Here is a 21,422-nt window from a genome sequence, read left to right as displayed (position 1 = left end):
TCAATGCTTCCAGTTCTCAGTCTCCACCTGTTCCACATTAGTGATGAAACAGGACGGGGCAGGGCAGCATTTTTTGAGTACGGAACACACATTGCTGGTTGTTGGCAAAATGACTGGGGGCATTTGTGTTCACAGAGTTAAGCAATATCAAATCATGTGTGGAAAAGCCAGTCTCTGATTTCAACGCTGCAGCCAAGCAACACAAGGTCTTCAAAACTGAACATTCTTCTAATTGAATCTATTTTACAAACCATCTTCTTTTTGTGGTGGGAGATAGATACTTCCCCATTTACAGAAAGGATAGAAACTTCCTGTTATGAAATGTGCCTCCCAATATTAAACAGGAATGAATTTAAAGAAACGTGGAAGACAGAAGGAACACAGACGACAAAAACTTCAGAGATGGTACTTGGCCACAGGACAGGCACAGCGTGGAGTGTGGTGCGTGACCCAGGCCCGTGGCCCAGGCCCGTGGCCCAGGCCCGTGACCCGTGACCCAGGCCCATGGCCCTGCGCTCACCAGGCAGGGGCAGGAAGTCACAGGGAGTCCAAGCCTGCCCGAGCTACCCTGGAACTCTGTCGTGGGGAAGGGAAGGCGCTGGGACATGAAGTCAGATCCAAACCTCCAGTCAGATCTTACCCTCCCCCTCCCCCCAGCTGCGCAAACTTAACTTCCCCGAGCCTGGGGTGGGGGGGTGTTCTCTGATACAAATAAAAATAATACAAATCTAAAATATTTCTCTGAAGGTAATCATTGGCTTCATGCTAGCTTGTTTTTTGACCTTCTGGCTTTTGTGTTCATATTTGTAAAAGAAATGACCTAGAGAGTCTTAGATTCCCCCCCTCCCCCAACTACACCCTGCACTTCCTGATGTCTCGGTCTCGCTAAGGTTCCTGCTCTCCTTCCTGCCCTTTTTGGGAAGATTCAGCCATGGATAGCTACAGGGCAGGAAGAAGTAAAAGGTTCTGTAGGTCTCAGGAGATCTGATGACTACTCACCTGCCACTGTGTTTAGAGAGGTGACACAACACCTGACCTTCCCATGGCTGTTACCACCGACAAAAAGTTGCCAGGAAAACAGAATTTTTAGGTTAAGTATGTCCCATGCAATATTTGGAACATACACTAAAAATAATTCCTCATTTATGTGAAGTTCACATTTAATTGGATGCCTTTCATTTTCATTTAAATTAGGCGACTCTAAGAGTAATAGAAACAATATTAGGTTACTGTGTTTTTCCTCAAATTAATAACGTTCTATTTAAATCAGAAAAATATAGGTGTTTGCAAGGTCTGGAGATTTGATGTGACCCTTTAAGAACAAGAACAGGCCGGGCGGTGGTGGCGCACGCCTTTAATCCCAGCACTCGGGAGGCAGAGCCAGGAGGATCTCTGTGAGTTCGAGGCCAGCCTGGACTACCAAGTGAGCGCCAGGAAAGGCGCAAAGCTACACAGAGAAACCCTGTCTCGAAAAAAAAAAAAAAAAAAAGAAAAAAAAGAACAAGAGCAGAACTTCAAAAATGCATAGGCATGAATGAGGAATACTTATTTAGAGTGAGGAAATGATTGTAAGAGCAGGTTTTATTTTAAAAGATATGATCCAGGCCAGGCGGTGGTGGCCCATGCCTTTGATCCGAGCACTGTAAGCTGGAGGCCAGCCCGGTCTACAGAGCTAGTTCCAGGACAGTTGGATCTACAAAGAGAAACTCTGTCTCAAAAAACCTATATATATATATATATATATATGATTCATGATAATATATGATTAATGATAAGTCCATTTCTAACCAAAATCTCAACAGCATCCCACAGGAATCCTCAAATTCCCATGCCAAAATTGCTTGTGGGAAAATGATCTATGAAAATCACACACACACACACACACACACACACACACACACACACACACACAGAGAGAGAGAGCATCATCATCAGAACACTCCTCTGAAACATCTTTCTTTCAAGTTCTTTTCACAAGTTCAATTCTTACTTTTTCGTAGAAGAGCCATGTGTATCCACCTGGATAACAACCAGGACCTGTGAACTGAAGAGTAAAAGTCATTAAAAAAAAAATCAATGCCAAAGACATAAGTTGGTTAAGAACTGCATCTTCCCTGGAAATATGGTATGTTATGTTATATACCACCCATTACTGTTCTGGATTTCAAATTTTAAGGAGAAAATAACTATTTCTTGAACGTGGTCTCAGTTTCTTGTTGCTGTGATGAAATACCCTGACAAACGCAACTCAAGAGAGAACGGACTTGTTTTGGTTCACAGCTCAAGAGTTCTGCCCATCACAGCAAGGAAGCAGGTGCTTGAAGCTCACACTTGAGGTCACATCGCTTCCACAATCAGGAAGCAGAGAGCGAGGAATACTTATGCAGCTCATCTTGTCTGTACAGTCCAAGATCTTCTTAGCCTAGGGAATGGTGCCACCCACAGAGAACAGGTCTTCCTACCTCCATTACCACAGTCAAGATAATCCCCACAGGTGTGCCCATAGGCCCGTTTCCAATGTGAGTCTAACTTGCAATAAGTTGACAACTGAGATAACCATCACACACATACAGCCTGCTTCAAGAGTCATGATTCTGGCTGAACAAATGGATCCAAGTAGATGATCATTTCTCTTCAGTTTTTTTTCCCATCCCTCCCCAAAAGGAACCCTGTTACCTTTCTTGGCTATCAGAGTAGATGGGACTATACAGAAATGTCATTTAAGGAAGACTCTTTGCTCTAGGATGCATACCCCGTGCTTGTCTTTAAAATAAGGGAGTGTTTCCATTGTCTGGATTCCCTGGTAGAAAGAGACCATCCTGGAGTGGGCAAACTTCACACTCAATCCAATCATCTGTTCAGTTGTTGAGTTCTTACGAAAGGCCCAGCCTGTGATGTGCTGGGAAAACACTGATGAACCAGAAGGACCTGGTCTCCATCCCCACGGAGACTTCACCCCAGTGAGCAAACAGGTGTTAAGACATAGCAGATAAAATAGCTGGGGTAAGTGCAGAGAAAGGGACAGACCTGAGGAGAAGGCGCTGCGTGGGAAGGACGAGCAGGAGTCAGTCAAAAGGAGGGCATGTGGAAGAGCACCCCAGCAGGCTCTGTGGCTGGAAAGAACTCCAAGTGTTCTGGGAACTACAGGGTAAGTGGACACACCACCATGAACTATGGGAGGAACGGATGGGAGGGCCTGACGAGGGACCAAGGGGACAGATACAGTGGTGCTGGCATTTAACCCTCTCCATCAGTCTTTGACCACACATTAAAGCCCTCAGACAGCAGGTTTGCATATTCCCAAGGGTGCTGGAAAGATGGTTCTGTGGGTGAGAGTGCCTTCTGGGCAAGGGTGAGGATATGGGTTCACATTCTCAGCACCCACACATCTGGCTAGATGTGTCTGCAATCCCAGAGTTGAAGGCAGAGACAGGTGGACAGTGGTGTTCTCTTGCTAGCCAGCCTATTTGGAATGCCGGGCTTCTGGTTCATTGAGGGACCCTGTCTCAAGGCGATCGGGCAGAGTGATGGAGGATAGTCCTCCTCTGACCTCTACATGAGTGTACATGTGTGCATGCACCTGCATTCACACACACACACACACACACACACACACACACACACACACACACACACTTTAAATTAAAATGAAAATATAAACGTCCCCAAGGAAAATCTCATGGTAGGAGAGTGGAACTCAAGGTCATCCACATTGGACCAACACTCTAAGTTTGCAGCTTTCCTGCCAGATTCTCATGAACAGTACAAGCATGTAGCAGTGGGGAAAACATCATTCCTTTGGTTGTTGGAGAGTTCCCCTGGGAGAGAGCATTGTCTTGCTTATTTAAGGATTTAGAGCTGTTTCCAGTGTCCTGCGGTTGTGAACAGTGCTTCTGTAAACACTTGGGTACAGGTTTTTGTGTGAATGTGAGGGTAAATGCCCAGGAGTGCCATGGCTAAATCATTTGGTAGCTGTTGCTTAGCTTTCTAAGAGACCACCGAGCTGTCTCCTGAGTGGAAACATTGCCGTTTTTCATCCCCCCTGGCAAGGTAAGAGTTGCTGTGGGCTTGCCAGCACTTTTTATTCCGGCTGTTATTTCAACCGCTGTACATACATTACATTGCGGGTTTCACTTGAATTTCCCTAATGACCCCTGATACTGAGCATCAGTATTTATTTTTAATTTATTTTTACCACATTCAGAGAGAGAAGTGTCTGTTTAAATCTTTCCACTGTTTTTGAAGATTATTCCTTGGTTTTGAATTTTCAAAGTCACTTATATATTCTGGAGACCAATCCTTTGTTGGATATGTGATTTGCAAATACCATTCTTCAGTACATAGCCTCTTTTCACCCTCTGGCCAAATTTGGCAATTCAGCGTCTTGCTATGTAGCCAAGGCTGGCCTCCAACTGGCAATCCTCTTGCATTAGCCTGCAGAATGTTGACATTACACATGTGCACCTCCACATCTAGCCTCATGTAGCCCAGGCTAGCCTCAAACTCCTGATCTCTCCACCTCCACCTCTCAAGTTCCAGGATTACAGACATGCCTTAATCATGGCTGGTTTTATTTGGTGCTAGAGACAAAACATAGGGCCTCTTGTATGCTAGACAGACACTCTACAAGCTGAGCTACATCTCCAGCCGTTCCCAGCCAGATTTTGATTAGGTCCAACTCATGATTTTTTTCTTTATGGATTATGCTGGGGTGATATATCTAAGACTGTTTGGCCTACCCTGAGGTCTCTGAGAATTCTACAATTTAACAGTTTTTTTTTTGGTTTTTCAAGACAGGGTTTCTCTGTGTTGTTTTGGTGCCTGTCCTGGAACTCACTCTGTAGCCCAGAGATCTGCCTGGCTCTGCCTCCCAAGTGCTGGGATTAAAGGCATGCGCCATCAAAATTCCATTGTTTTAGGGGATGGAGAGCTGGCTGTTCTAGGGCTCTTTATTAGTCTATTCTTCCTATGGAGTTGAGTTTGTAACCCAGTATTTCTCAAGGATGAAATGTGTCCTGTCAAAAAGCAAAAGGCGTGCCGGGCGGTGGTGGCGCACGCCTTTAATCCCAGCACTCGGGAGGCAGAGCCAGGCGGATCTCTGTGAGTTCAAGGCCAGCCTGGGCTACCAAGTGAGTTCCAGGAGAGGCGCAAAGCTACACAGAGAAACCCTGTTTCGGAAAACCAAAAAAAAAAAAAGCAAAAGACAGTCAGCAGAGCTTTGGGATTCTCCTACACTTTGCATAACAATGACCACAGATCCAGACAGAAGTGAGTGGGTAAAAAGCTAAATATATATAAGCTAAATCAGCAAATAAAGACCCAATAATGGGCCTGGGAGATGGCTTGGCAGGTAAGAAAGCTTGCCACTCAAGCCCGAGGGCCTGAATTCAAATCCTAAGAACTCATAAATATCTGGCTGTGGTTGCACGTGCACCAAAAATACACAGGAAGACCATCACTAGGGTGTGCTGACCGGCCAGCCTAGCTCTACATTCAGCGTGAGACTGTGTCTCAAAGGAATAAGGTGGGTAGTGGTAGAACAAGATGCCCAACAGCCTCAGGCCTCCTGGTGCAACACGGGCACACCTACCACACACACACAGACTCTCCCACAATCATCTAGAAATAGCCTCAGAGTAGTGTCAAGGTCAAGAGGGCAAGGAAGGGGCTGAACCAACATGAAAAGGATTCAGTTAATCATGCCCCCTAGTTCAAGTCCCATCACTTCACAATATCCTTGAATGGTTTTTTTGTTTGTTTGTGTGTGCACTGAATTCGAGAGTATCTTAGTTAGGGTTACTATTGTGGTGATGAAACACTACAACCAAAGCAACTCTTATAAAAGAAAGCACTTACTTGGGGCCTTGTGTACAGTTTCAGAGGCTTAATCCATTATCATCATGGCAGGGAGCATGGCAGCATGCAGGCAGGCATGGTTGGGGAAGTAATTGAGAGCTTCACATCCTGATCCACAGGCATCCAACTTGGTGTGGGCTGTTCAAACCTCAAAGCCCACCCCACAAGTGACACACTTCCTCCAACAAGGCCACACCTACTAATTCTTCTAATCCTTCTCAAACAGTTTCACTCCCTGGTAACTAAGCATTAAAATATATGAGCCTATGGGGCCATTCTTATGCAAATTACCGCAAAGAGTTAACAATGCCTCTACTCAAATAGACCTCTATGATCATCCTCCCTGGTTTTCCCAGGTTACAGTTTTATCTGTGTACTTACTAGAATGTCTTAGATACTCCTACAGAAGAGCAGGGTATTCCATGAGAGAAAAAAAGTTTAACCATTAGAAGCTGGGTGTGTTGGTGCACACCTTTGATCCCAGCACTCGGGAGGCAGAGGGAAGTGAATCTCTGAGTTCTATGCTAACGTGGTTACAGAGTGAGTTCCAGAACAGCCAGGGCTACACAGAGAAACCCTGTCTTGAAAAATAAAACAGCAACAACAAAAGTTCAACCATTAGATACCATTTTGAGACAGGGTCTCTCTGTGCGGCTGTCCTGAAACTTGTTCTTTAGATCAAACTGGTCTCAAACTCACAGAGTTTCACCTCCCTCCCTCCCTCTGTCTCCTGGGTACTGGGACTAGAGGCATGTGATACCACACCTAGACTCTAAGTCTGAAAGTCTGAAATAAAATTTTGCCACACTTATATGTGCATTTCCTTTTTTGTGATGTTTTGCTAATCACTCCAGGAGATGGAAAATGATTTCTTATTTTTTCAAAGTTAGTTTACCATAAATAGCAATTTGTTTTGGAAACTCAGTTTATTATAAAATTAAAGGGTTTGGTCTAATGTATGGTCCTTCAAAAGAACTTCTGACCTTGACATTTGACTGGAGGCTGTAGACAGTAAATAATAAGTTCCAGGAAATATCAGCAGACAGTCCAAGGGAGGGAAATGAGATGTGATGTACGCTAGGGTTTCTGTGCTAGAATGTGGTGAGAATTTGTTGGCAGTGATCCAGGCATCACCAGATTTGAGGCAAGTCTTTAATTCACTATAAATACTCAATCACACTGTCCTTTCTATTTCCCTGGCATTTCAAACACCCAGGTACATCTGGGTGGCCCTCCCCTTCCCTTACTGAAACAGCACATTGCTTAGGATTTCTCGGAGAGATCTCAGATAATTTTTATCCATTTACACCTCCAAGTGGTATTCATCATCTAACTTCTGGGGTAATGTCATCTCAGAATGGTCTTTGGCCACACGGTTCCTCCTTTCACTTGCTGAAGGAAGCCATGTGGTACCCAGGGAGAAACAGAGACCAAGTCCAGAGTTCCAGAAGAAAGTTCCTCCCTGGGCACTTCTACTTAAGCCAATAAATTTCTTCTTTGCTTGAACAAGGTTCAGTTTCTTCCTTTTCTTCCTTTCTTCCCTCCTTCTTTCCTTCCTTCTTTCCTTTTTCCTTTCCTTTCCTTTTCTTTTTCCTTTTTCCATGTAACCCTGGCTGTCCTAGAACTCACTGTGTAGACTAGGTTGGCCTCAAACTCATAGAGATCCACCTGTCACTGCCTCCTGAGTGCTGAAATTAAAGGGGTGTGTCACTATGTCTGACTAGGTTCAATTACTTGAAAACAAATACATTTGCTATGGCATGTGTGTGGGGTCACTGGGTCCACTGCCTCCTTCAATTCTTACAATTCTTTTTCAAGTGGAGACATTACTCTTCTTTGAGTGAGGAAATGTGGCTCAAAGACTCCAGTGCACATCCTGCCTTTAGAATTCTCCCCCATGGAGTTCCTGTTTCAGGTTTCTGAATCTTCTTGTTCCCTTTGCTGTCTCCAGCTTCCAGTCAAATGTCAAAAATCACACAGTTGGTCAGTGACAGAACAGATATTGACCATTAGAGCTTTCCAAATGCACGAACCACAAAGTTCTGGAACTCTCTCTGGGGGCTATTCTGATCCCACCAGGGGCCAGTGAGTTTGGCTCCAGGTGGTGGAGTTTACTATGCTGGTGTTCCATTGTACACACATAAATTGAGCAGGTTACTGGGACTATGAGACCCTACTAGTTACTATCAAGTGCCGGCACAGCTACAAAGGGGCCTCATCTTTCCCTCTTGGGCTGCCCACTCTGAAATCTCCATAAGATAAAACAAGCAACTTCAGAAAATTAGCACTGGTGTGTCTAATAACAAGGCACTACAAGGAGTTGAGGAGAAGGGATGTTCCTGATGATGATGAGGAGGGATGCTCCTGATGATGAGGAGGGATGCTCCTGATGATGAGGAGGGGTGTTCCTGATGAGGAGGAGGCATGTTCCTGATGAGGAGGAGGGATGCTCCTGATGAGGAGGAGGGGTGTTCCTGATGAGGAGGAGGGATGTTCCTGATGATGATGAGGGATGTTCCTGATGAGGAGGAGGGGTGTTCCTGATGAGGAGGAGGGATGTTCCTGATGATGATGAGGGATGCTCCTGATGAGGAGGAGGGGTGTTCCTGATGAGGAGGAGGGATGTTCCTGATGATGATGAGGGATGTTCCTGATGAGGAGGAGGGATGCTCCTGATGAGGAGGAGGGGTGCTCCTGATGAGGAGGAGGGGTGTTCCTGATGAGGAGGAGGGGTGTTCCTGATGAGGAGGAGGGGTGTTCCTGATGAGGAGGAGGGATGTTCCTGATGATGATGAGGGATGCTCCTGATGAGGAGGAGGGGTGTTCCTGATGAGGAGGAGGGATGTTCCTGATGATGATGAGGGATGTTCCTGATGAGGAGGAGGGATGCTCCTGATGAGGAGGAGGGGTGCTCCTGATGAGGAGGAGGGATGTTCCTAATGAAGAGGAGGGATGCTCCTGATGAGGAGGAGGGATGTTCTTATGAGATGGAGGGATGTTCCTGATGAGGAAGAAGGATGTTCCTGAAGCAAACGGAGTGTGGGAAGCCCTAAGCCACATGGCATCTCCTTGAGAAGCAGAGAGTTCCCACAGAAAGTCTGCTTTACACAAAGGGTGGAATGTACCTCTGCAGTAGAGTGCTTACCTAGCATGTGCATAGTTGGGTCTGTAGCACTGGGGGTGTGAGTGGGGGGCATGTGAAATTGTACCCTCTTCTCCATCTTACAACTTCATCTCCTCTCTGATAGCATGGCTTCATGGGCCTTACAATCCCAGTGGTAAATACAACAGAAACGTCTGCAGTCATAGACCAAATAGAGGTCATTCTCCAATATGGCCGGCATGCTACTAGGTTAGAGGGGAACCCTGTAGTCAGATGAACCAAGGTTCAAATCCTAGCTCCACCATACATAAGACCTCTGCCCTAGGAAAGTTAAGATACCGTACCTACAATACCACTTTGCAACTACCATGCTTAATAACTAATTAAAAAAAAATATAAATCTCAATAATTTAGTGAGAGGTTGTTGGGAAAGAAACTCATAATCTCAAAGTATCAGCTGATTAGTTATTAATTGCAAAAGGGACTTCTCAAGAATTGAAGTGGAAAACCCCATTTCAAGAAAGTGAATGGACTCAGTATCATCAACAACAGAAAAAAACTGAAACTCTGTGCCTCAGGAAGTGCGGGACACCAGGATATTCCCTCCAACGGCATTTCATCTTCTCTATCAAAAACAGGGCACTGTCAAACCCAAACTGTGCTTCATTCTGAACTCTCTGGGCCTCTTTGAACATGTGGATGTCTTGACAGAAAACAGAAAGGCTGACTGTTGTCAAGAGAACACAATGTGCTTGTCAAACCGCCTTCTAAACATTTACGCTTCTCCATTGACTGGCCGGCTGTCAGTTCTGGTCAGAGCAGCAGCTTCTGCAGTGGTAACAGTCGAACTCACAGTACCTCAGAGCATTGGCAACAAGTGAGTTCTGAGTGCTTGGCCATAAACGGGACACTTACATAACCCACTCCAAGCTCAAGAAACATCATGGAACAGGGGGCGGGAGGAACGTAAGAGCCAGAGCAAAGAGTCGGGTACTGTGGATCACGGTCTTCCAGGCAGCACGTGACCTGTAGAAGACCTGCACAGGATGGGTCTGTCAACATTCTGGCATAGACGGGAGCTCTCACCACTCCCTTAGGGCTTATAGGCAAGGAGTGGGTGGGAGGGGGCAAGAAAGGGTTAAAAAAAATCTTGGGGCTGTAGAGACCACTCAGTGACTGGACTAAATCTGAATTCAGTCCCTGCACTCACGTTGGGCAGCTCATGACTCCCTGTAACTCTAACCTAGGGGATCTAAAGCCTTTGGTCTCCTCAATAAATAAAAATTTTTGAAAATACTGGAACATCTCTAGAGACTTGACATGAGATTAAATAAATGACCCTTGGCTGCATATTTAAAAACAGGGATATCTGGGGGTGGGTGGGTGGCATAGGCCTTTAATCCCAGCACTAGGAAGGCAGAAGCAGGCAGATCTCTGTGAGTTCGAGACCAGCCTGGGCTATAGGCTAGTTAGTTACTGTTCTGTTGCTATGATAAAACACCACGGCCAAGGCAGCTTGTAGAAGAAAGGGTTTATTTGGGTTTATGGCTCCAGAGGGCTACAAGTCCATGATGGTAGCACTCTGTGAGTGCTCATGTCTAAGAGTCCCAGGACAGCCAGAGCTACACAGAGAAACCCTCTCTCAAAAAAAGTGAGTAAATAAATAAATAAAACCAGTGATACATTTATTATCGGAAAAGGTAAGGAATACCATTGTATCAATGTTACATTTCCTTAGCGGATAGCTATGCAGTTACATAGGAATATCTCCTTGAACACAGGAGACACATACGTATATTTAGGGGTGAAGGGATAGAATGTTAAGGGATGTAGAGAAAGAAAGTGATGAGCAAAGCCATTGTGACACAGTGCTAATGATTAGTTGAGTTGGTAATTAATGCTCACTATACACTTCTGCTACACTTTCATAAGGCAAAATTTATCTCAGCAAAAAGTATGGGAACATCACATGAGCAAGCTTTTTTTTTCTTTTTTAAGATTTATTTATTATGTATACAGTATTCAGCCTACATGTGTCCCTGCAGGCCAGAAGAAGGCACCAGATCTCATTGCAAGTGGTTGTGAGCCACCATGTGGTTGCTGGGAATTGAACTCAGGACCTCTAGGAAGAGCAGTCAGTGCTCTTAACCTCTGAGCCATCTCTCCAGCCCCATGAGCAAGCTTTTGTGAGGATTAAATACAACAATCCCAGAACACTCTCTAACCCTCCTGTGGCAACAGCAGAAGCCTCGTTAGTAAGAGGCGCTGACTGGGTGATCCTGGGGAAGTCACTCCTCCTGCCTCGAGTCTCGTCATGACATGTAAAACAGGTAACTCTTAGCGAGAACATCCTAGAACTTGACACAAATCTTCCTTCACATAAATTGACTGAGATCAAAAGATCCAGTCCTGTCAAGATGTCTATAAGCACCACCAAGAGAGCTGCAGGTTCGACATACCCACTAACAAAATTCCAGTGGTGTTTTCTAAGGAAAAGTTTTCCTAAAATCCACACAGAAGTACCAGGTGCCCCATGTAGCCAAAATCTCCCTGAACAAGAGCTAATTGTCATACTTCCTGATGTCAAATTATATCCCAAACCACCGATTCCAAAACAGCTTGACATTGACATAACAGACACAGACAGGGGCATACAACAAAGAACTCAAAAATAAACTACACACACACACACACACACACACACACACACACACACACACACACAGGCACCGTCAATACTTAATGGGGAGAGTATTCACAGTTCAGACATAAAGGTGGAAGGAGAGAACCAAGTCCCCAGAGTTGCCCTCTGACCTCCACAGTCAGGCTACGGCAAGTTCAGTGGTTAGGGGCACTTAGTGTCCCTGCAGCTCAGGTCCCAGCACCCACATGGCAGGCCCAGGAACTCCAAGTCCAGGTGATCCAGTGCCCTCTGCTGGCCGCCACTGGCACTGCGTTCATTTGCTACACTTACATACATGTAGGCAAAACACCTAGACACACAATATAAAAATAAAAAATAAAAAAAAGCCACGTAGAGAAGGAGGCAGGAACCCGAGTCCAGCAGAAAATCCAAGGTCTGAGGCTGTGTAGTGAATCTTTTTAAACATTTCATTATTTTTAATTATACGCATGTGTGTACCTGTGTACATGAATGCCAGTGCCCATCGAGGTCAGAGGCTTTGGATTCTCCGGGAGCTATTGTCACAGGTGGTTGTGAGCCTGTACCTAACATGTCTTCTGTGCGGTGGTTTGAATTAGGTGCTCCCCATATTCTTGGACATTTGGTCCCCAGTTAATGATGCTGTTTGGTTGGTTTAGGAGGGATGGTCTTGTTGGGGAAATTATGTTACTGGGAGCAGGCTTTCAGGTTTTAAAGCCTTATGCCATTCTGTGTGCTCTGGAGCGGGCTCATGACATGGAGACTTATTGTTAATTATGAATGCTCAGCCTTAGTTTAGGCTTGTTTCTCGCTAGCTTTTTTTAAACTTAAATTAACCCGTTTTTATTAATCTATGTGCTGCTCTGAGGTTTGTTTACCTCATCTATACACTATACTATACTATACTACACTACACTACATTATACTATACTACACTACACTATACAATACTATACTATACTACACTACACTATACAATACTATACTATACAATACTACACTACACTACACTATACAATACTATACTATACTACACTACACTATACAATACTATACTATACAATACTACACTACACTACACTATACAATACTATACTATACTACACTACACTATACAATACAATACTACACTATACTACACTACACTATACAATACTATACTATACTACACTACACTATACAATACTATACTACACTACACTATACAATACAATACTACACTATACTACACTACACTATACAATACTATACTATACTACACTACACTATACAATACAATACTACACTATACTACACTACACTATACAATACTATACTATACTATACTACACTACACTATACAATACTATACTATATTACACTACACTATACAATACAATACTACACTATACTACACTACACTATACAATACTATACTATACTACACTACACTATACTATACTATACTATACTACACTACACTACACTACACTATATTGTCTATCCTGCCTTCCTGTTTTCTCCATGTCTGTCTGTCTGGCCCCTGGATGGCTGGCTCCCAGCTGGCTGGCTCCTCTTTTCTCTCTGCCCACCAGCCCTGCCTATCCCTCCTCTGCCTAGCTATTGGCCGTTCAGCTTTTTATTAGACCAATCAGGTGCCTCAGGCAGGCAGGGTGAAACAGCAACACACCTTTATGTAGTTAAACAAATGCAGCATCAACAAATGCAACACATCTTTACATAAACAATTATTCTGCAACACAAACAAATGTAACACATCTTCACGTAGTTAAGCAATACTCTATTCCACAACAGTGCTCTCTCCACTTTGTGCTCGTGGTTCACGATGTGAGCTCTCCACTGTGTTCCTGCCCTCACGCCTGCCACTTGCTGCCATCATGGACTGGAAGCCCTCTGGAACCATAAGCCCAAATAAACTCTTTCTCCCACAGGTTGCCTTGGCCACGGTATTTTATCCAGCAACAGAATAGTAACCCATACACTCTGCAAGAGCAGTCTGTGCCCATAACCACCGAGCCATCTCTCCAGCCCCTGGGGTAGTTAATCGTGATTGACAGCTTGACAGGATTTAGGAGTCACCTAGGAGACACGCCTCTGTGGCTGTGAGGATGTTTCCAGAGAGGTTTAACTGAGGCAGACTCACTCTAGGAGCGGCCCCATCTCATGGGCCAGGGTCCCACACAGGATAAAAAGGAGGAAGAGGGCGGAGCACCAGATCCATCGCTCTCTGCTGCCTTCCCGGTCCATGACCATCCCACTGCCTTCCCTGTGGTGACGGCCTGAACCCCATGAACCAAATCAACCCTTCTTCCTGGATTTGCTTTTGTTGGGTGTTCTGTCTCAATGGCAAGAAAAGTGCCACCGAGGTACAGCCTAAGAGGACTAGGTCTAGGTCATTAAGGTCCGTGAACGCTAGAAGATTCTATGAGACGCATTCCTCAGGGGTATGCTCACTCCCCTCCTCCACACACTCCCTGAACACCATCTATAAAAGCTCTTATTTCTCCACCCTTCGGGAGGTGCATGTTCAATCTCTTCTACTGTCCCAATCTCTCTCTCTCTCTCTCTCTCTCTCTCTCTCTCTCTCTCTCTCTCTCTCTCTCTTTCTTGTGGCAGGGTTTCTCTGTGTAACAGCTCTAACTGTCCTGGAACTCACTCTGTAGACCAGGCTGGCCTTGAACTCACAGAGATCCTCCTGCCTCTGCCTCCCAAGTGCTGGGATTGAAGGTTTGTGCCGCCACCACCCGGCTCTGTCCCGGTCTCTTTAGCTCCCACCTCCTGAACGTCAACAGGAACATGGTGGAACACCCCTGTCTATGGTCTCTTTTCTTCTCTTCTCTTCCTCCTGAAGAAACCCTACCATGTTTTAAACATTCACAGTTTTAAATACTATTTACGTGACAACCACACTTACATTTCTGTCCCAGCTCAAACCTCCCATATGGACTCCATATGCCTAAATCCCACTGGACACTTGACATCCCTGTGCGAAGGCATCTGCATGTTCCGATCTGATACTTCCCCGAAGCACCCATCGCCCAGGGTCTTCCCCATACCAGTTATCCACAACCTCATTTTATAATTATCCCAACAAAAAGCAGACATGCTGTCTTCAGCCTCTCCCTGTGCCGACGTGTAGACTGGCGACACATTCTCTTGGTTTTGCTTTCAGAATACACCCAAAATTGTCACCACCCCCGGGGCCTTCACCCTGGCCGACCGACACCATCTTTTGACTGTATCATCGTCTTACAGAAGTACTGCCTTATCTGCCTTCAGCAGGTCTACAGCCAAGCAGCTGTGCTGAGCCTGAGTCACACTGTGCCTGGTGCTGGGCTCTGCCCCAAAACCCTCCCAGGCCTTCCAGGCTCCCGGGGAAGAGCCAGAGCACAGATAGTGCCTCCCGTGAAATATCACATGACCACCCTGCCCGCTTTGCCAGGCAGACTCCAGCCTCAGAGTCCTTCCACTTGTCACCCCCCCCACCCCCACACACACCAGTCCCCTCCCCCGACAATCTGGAGTGTTCTTCAGGAGCTTGCCACCTCTCCACCCTGCGACTCTTCATCTCCTCAGTAGTCACCTCCAGCCACCAGGCTGCCCCTGCCGCTGTCCCCTCCCCCACTCTGTTCCCCCAGTGGAACATCAGAAGCTGTGACTTGTGTCTCTGTTCACTGACCTGTGTTCAGCATCTAGCAATATAATCTCTCAAACACACCAAAGGGCCTGGATGACAGTGCTGCCCTGTTACAGGACGACCACAAACCCTGTGTGTTCATCATGAACTCCGCGCCTCAGGCCCTGCGGGGACTGCTTGGCTGCACCCTGCCATCTTCTTCCACGTCTTCCCTCACGGGAGCCATCACTGGCTCTGGTGAGTTATACCGCCTAACTCGTACGTAGGTCCTCCCTCCCATCCTGTTTCATCTCACCCCCTTACTGACTCTGCAGTGACTTCCCATCCAGCCTTCCTGCCCCCTCCCCTTCCCCAATCAATCTCTGACATAACCGCCTCGTGGATTCTTTTTTGTTGTTTGATAAGTATATAAAGTCAACGTGAAACACATATGAAGCTGCAGCAGCCTCATTTTTTTTTTCTTTTCTTTGTTTCACTTGAAACAGTTCAAGTTTACAAAAGTTAAAAGAATAAATTACCCATGGGCTCTTCACCAGCTCGCTAGCAAGGTGTTGCATTTGCTCAGCTGCCCTACCCATAAGCACGCGCGTGCATGCACGCTTTGAAGTTGCAGGCACTGTGCGTGGGACATCACCCCTTAATATTTCAGCACGCCTCTTTTAGAATTTTTTTGCTTGTTTGTTTGGTTTTCGAGACAGGGTTTCTCTGTGTAGCCCTGGCTGTCCTGGAACTCTCTCTGTAGACCAGGCTGGCCTTGAATTCACAGAGATCCTCCTGCCTCTACCTCCCAAGTATTGGGATTAAAGGCCTGTGCCACCGTGCCTGGCTCAGCATGACTCTTGTAAAAAAATGAGGGTAGGGTAAGGACTGGGGAAATGGTTCTGTGGTTACGAGTGCTGGCCACACAAGCGTGTAGGTCTGAGTTCAACTCCCTAGCACCTACATAAAAAGCCAGGCACGTCCATGTGTGCCTATAACTCCAGTGTATGGGAACAGAGAGAGAACAAGCCTAAGACATCCTCCTACAGAACCAAAATGCCATGACCACATCTAAGAAAAATAACACTAATAGCATCACCCAATAAGCAGTCCATACTCAACTTCCTCTGTTCCGAGCTGGTGTTCTATAGTGTGGCTTTCTGTCTTTAGTGGCTTTTACTCGTAACTGGTGCCATTCCCACTTTTTCATTTGTCACAACTCTGACAATTTTAGTGTGCTTTAGAACTGTACTGGGTAGATGGAGACAGTGTGGCTAAGCGGTGCATAGGTGCGGCTATATCGGGGAAATAACATGTAACATCTGATAACATGGGGTAACTTCAGCTGACAGCACACAGTTGTACATAGCTAATGATCTCAAACATTTCCAATACGTAGAAACAAGGTAAGCCGGCCGTGATGGTGCACACCTTTAATCCCGGCACTTGGGAGGCAGAGGCAGGTGGATCTCTGTGAGCTTGAGGTTAGCCTGGTCTACAGAGTGAGTTCCAGGACAGCTGGGGCTACACAGAAAAAAACCTGTCTCGGAAAAAAAAAAAAAAAAGAAAAGAAAAGATTTTTGATTGATGTGATAGAATACCAATTTAGCCAGCTAATCACTTTACACATGAATCGAAACATCACACTGTACCTTGTAAAAATACACAGTTATCTGTCAGTTTTAAAAATTAGCCTACCTCCCCTGCTAACTCTGAGCATTCCATTCTTGCTTAAGCCCCTCATGGGTACCACCGAAAATTAAGGTGAATCAACTCCACTGACTGTCACACCTCTGGCCATGCTGAACAGCTCATGATTAGGGTCCACCAGTCAGCCTATCCACACCCAACTCTACGGTTTCTTGTCCTCAGCCTAACTCAGGCGGCATCTCTGCCCGGAAGGCTTTTTCCTCGCCTCCTTCAGGCCGTGAGTGCCTTGCCTGGTGTTCTCCCGGTATCCATCGGTGAACTCTCCATACGGTTTTCTTTCTTTTGTTTTCCCTTTTGGTTTTCAAGACGGGGTTTCTCTGTGTAGCCCTGGCTGTCCTGGAACTCACTCTGTAGCCTAGGCTGGCCTCGAACTCACAGAGATCTGCCTGCTTCTGCCTCCAGAGTGCTGGGATTAAAGGTGTGCGCCACCAGTGCTCCCAGCCTCCAAACTGTTTTCTGAAGTCATGCTGTGCCTGTCTCCTTTCATGATGGCCGAGGACAGGAGTGTGACACCCCTCTGGGTCTGCCTGTCCTGTCCCAAGGATAGTGTGAAAGAACAACAGGACAGAGAAAGCAAGGGAGAGAGGCTCTGGTTGCTCTGCTTGTCACCCCCTGAAAGAAAGGAGTCAGCTCATCAAAGATAAGCCAATGGTCCCATTCCAAGGATGGAGGCAGAGGGTTCTGGACAGGAAGTCCCTCAACTTTCACCTCTATAAGCTTTTCTAGGCTGACCGACTTCCGAGTCACTGTTTCTGTGGTAATAACAGTCCACTCTCTAGTGTAGAAAAGCCTGTTGGCCTGTCTTCAGACAGTCAGAGTTGGGAGTTAGTAAATGTCAATGATGGAACAAGGAATTCCCAAAGCAAGGTGCTGAACAGTGACAGCTTCAAAGAGGAAAAAAAAAAGAGAGAGAGAGAGAGAGCAGAGGGCTCAGGCGTAGAGAGCTAGGCTAGACGTGAGGAAAGATGGAGCGTGTTCAGAGCACCACCCCTGAGGACGCTGCAGGGCGGCTGCTCTGGACCCGAGAAGAGTGCTTTCAGACCAAGTAGTCGCCAAGGAGCTCAACTCTGCCTTGGAAGAAAAGGCGGGACGAAAAAGGCCTCAAAATTCAGAGCCCCAAAGACTTATTTTACATGTCAGCTCTAATGAGTTGGTAGAGGAGTTGGAGATTGCTAAATGAAGGAGACTTCTAAAGCCATCACCAGGCTCTTGTTTTAAAAGGGTAGAGACGATGACTGATTAATCGGATCTGCCCTGGGTGCAGGTGAGCTGGGAAAGATCTGGTAGTGCACAGGTGGAAGGGAAATAAAGGCAAAAGTGCCCAAAAGCCGTTGCTGAATGATTTAAATATAGGAGGTTGTGTTCAATGCTGGGAGTAGAAATACCATGAGCGCTGTAGCCGAACAAGGGATGCCTTCAGTGATGTAAACACCTCCCACAAGGCATCATCCCTCCTGAAATCACTCCTATACCAACTCCCAAAACTGACGTAAGGATCAAGTCTTATGCACTTGAACGTTTGGATCTGAACTACAAACCATATCCAAACCATAGCAATAGGGGAGGAAGAACAAGGCAATCCCTTGCATGCTCATCGAGAGACCCCTTGCGTGCTCACCGGGCGACCCCTTGCACGCTCACCAGCAGTGCTAAGAGACAGGGCTTCATAATAGGAGCCAAAATGAAGACACGCGTGATCAGAACAGCAGACCCCAGAGCGTGCTCCAAGCAACGTTCACTGACATGATAAAATGGCTCAACTTTGGGAACGACTGTGCTAAATGCCCACTCTTAACTGATAGTCTTTGTTGTGACATTTCTCAGGACATTTAAAGTGTTCTTCTACCTTTGGGCCCGTCAGTCAGGGGTTTGTGGAGCTCCTTTCCGGTGGGACTGTGTCTTTCTGAACAGTCTTTGGAAAACTCTGACATTAAAGCAGCGATGTAAGAAACGGAGTTCCTTGGGAATAAGAAATGAGAATCGTGGTTTAATAACTACGCCTTTGTCTCCAAGAGGAAAGATGAAGCGCAAAGACGGAGGGGAGGAGAGCGAGCTGGGGGTAGGGATTTGAGGGGAGGAGTGGAGAAAGCAGGGTCCTGGGGAGAAGACATGGTGGGAGACCAGGAGAACCTGAAGCCACCAGAATGTCAGAGGAAGAACGCATCAAGACAGGGACCTGCCCGGTGCAGGATGTATGGTCGCTCCGGTCCCCAGCACCGTCACCCGCAGCTCTGCCAGGGAAGCGGGGCACCCCGTGTGTCACACATGACATTATATCACTTTATTTCCACTTTACAGACGAGGAAAAGCAGGCACGTGCAAAGTGATGTGACCAGAGTCAAGCTTATAAAGCTCCTCCCGGGCACACAGCTCACGCTGTCACTACTGGAGGGCGCAGCTCTGTTGTTGGCTGTATCAGAGGGAGGACTCGAATTCCGTTATGTAACACAAACAGGATACTGCACCGAAGTGCAATACCAAAACATTTCGAGAAAAATGAAAAGCCAAGACCAACCCACCAGCGTCACACCGGCTACCGGGCTGCATGGGCCAACCCCTGCAGGACTGATGTCCACAGCACATTCAGGCATTTAGACAGAATCTATGTTCTCTCTCTTTTCAAACGCTGTGCTTACTATCTCGTCTTAACTTCTAGCACAGATTACCTGTGACTTATCTATGGACTTATCTGAGATATTGCATGTACTGCTACAGAGAACATAAGACAGTTTTGGGATGCTAAAGCAAACAGCAAACACCGTGACTCTTGTGCTACAACAAAATCACAGAACCCTACGGTTGCCAGCTCTCTTACTGGGTATGGAGGCCCCAAAAGAGTTTCTGAGGACAGATTCCAAAAACATGAATCATAACTCAGTTAAGTCATTTTGGCTCCAGAAACAGACTCACGTTAAACGCTAACATTGATCTCTGTCCTATCTAACTCCTGATGCCCATCCTTAAAATCCAATGCAAACAAAGAAAAACAAACAAATAATCACGCTATTAGGGGCGGGGTGGGAGGATGGGGATAAACTCTCCTCCGCAAAAGCAGCCCAAGATGTGAAAAGTTTGTACACTCAACATCATGGATTTGTCGTGATAGCAAAGCTTCCGTTAGGATGCTACCATTTCAAAGCAGGGGGCTTCTGGAGGCTAACTCTGTGGATCGGGCAGTTTGAAGCCTCTGATGTACACATCTTTGAGTCCACAGCAAAATAAACAAGCGCTGTAGATAGAGGAGGCGAAATAGAGAGAGTACCTGGCTCGCAAATTGCTCTATTTACCTGATGGCTGGTGAGGGAGGCTTTGGGTTCCTTGGTCCAGAACCCAGGCAGGGCGGAGCGTTCAAATTGCCGCTGGCCTCGCAGGGGCTGCTGAGCTTCGCTCCTGCTGCTTCTAAGAGCCCATTGGAAATCCCTAGGGGCCCGGGGAGCCCCGAGGCCAATACACAGTTTCCAAGAGAGTGTGCCTCGGCTGTCCACACCCACCTCCGCTTGCGTTGACTTTGAATGGCTCGGGTTTCTTCCACTCCTCCTTCCCTGGCTGGGAATCCGAGCCTTGTGCCCAGAGGCTGCTCCTGAAACCTCTTCCAGATGTGCTCCCAAGGCAGGGCAGGCTGGCTAGCTGGCGCGGACTTCCTCTCTCAGCTTTCTCTTGCAGTCTGTGTGCGAAACTCTCTCCAAAACGAGACTGTTCTGGAGTAAAAGATTCAAACCCAGGGAAAAGCAAATGCTTGGAAAGAGAATTTATTCCATGATGTGTCTTATGTAAATTTCAAGAGAAAGCAACAGTCAGGCTAGAGCCGAGAATCTTTTAAATATCCTGGACATTGCAATGTTGCTATGGCAAATCAAGACGCAGACAACTGCGGTCTTCTACAGAGGCTGCGATAAAGACAGACGCTTCCAGACAGAGTGCATTTCTGCCCGAAGTGGAGAGGAATCAGGCAGGGAGAGGGCAGACTTGGTCCCAATCTCTGCGCTCTGTAGTTTTGCAGGTGGTGATCCCCAGAAACCCAGGAATGGTACCAGCGCTTTGCCCAGGATCACGGAACATATTCCACAACAGCCCCTCTCGGCTGCCGTAAAGAGGTCCTTGCTGGCTGCCTCCGTCGCAAGCGGTCCTTTCCTTCATAAATATAATGCAACTCACACTGTAACTTCAAATTTCCAAGACTCCTCAGTAAGAACCGCGGTGGGAATGGAGTGGGGGGTGGAGTGGGATGCCTGTAATCCTTGGGCGATAGAGACCGTAGGGGTCAGGAGTTCAAGTCCAGCACAGGCTACATGAGACCTTGCCTCAAAAATAAATAGATACATAAACAAATAAATAAAAGTTAAAAAGGATCATCCATATTAATAAAAGTATATATAAATATAAATATAAATATAAATATAAATATAAATATAAATATAAATATAAGTATTTATATATATAAAAGTTTATTTTAAGCCGGGCGGTGGTGGCGCACG

At 46.3% G+C, this 21,422-nt stretch overlaps 1 protein-coding gene across 2 annotated transcripts in view; it reads right to left on the bottom strand.

Moving 5' to 3' along the window:
- Glt8d2 (glycosyltransferase 8 domain containing 2) overlaps positions 1–21,170 on the bottom strand; it is a 34,632-nt gene extending 13,462 nt beyond the window's left edge. The window contains exons 1-2 of one of the 2 annotated variants that reach the window (XM_052753012.1): positions 20,439–21,170; positions 1,991–2,044 (exon numbers count right to left, since the gene is read on the bottom strand). In XM_052753012.1, the coding sequence (XP_052608972.1) occupies positions 1,991–2,009 (19 nt within the window). In that variant the 5' untranslated portion in view covers positions 2,010–2,044; positions 20,439–21,170. Of the gene's footprint in view, positions 1–1,990; positions 2,045–20,234 lie in introns of both variants that reach the window. The other variant, XM_052753011.1, reaches the window with a different exon arrangement.
- Between the last annotated feature and the right edge of the window lie 252 nt (positions 21,171–21,422).

This window comes from Peromyscus californicus, unplaced genomic scaffold (assembly GCF_007827085.1).
Source record: "Peromyscus californicus insignis strain IS unplaced genomic scaffold, ASM782708v3 Scaffold_24__1_contigs__length_46423439, whole genome shotgun sequence".
Lineage (NCBI taxonomy): Eukaryota > Metazoa > Chordata > Mammalia > Rodentia > Cricetidae > Peromyscus > Peromyscus californicus.
Note: the sequence above shows the minus strand (reverse complement) of the source record. Positions and strands in the feature narration are given on the sequence as shown.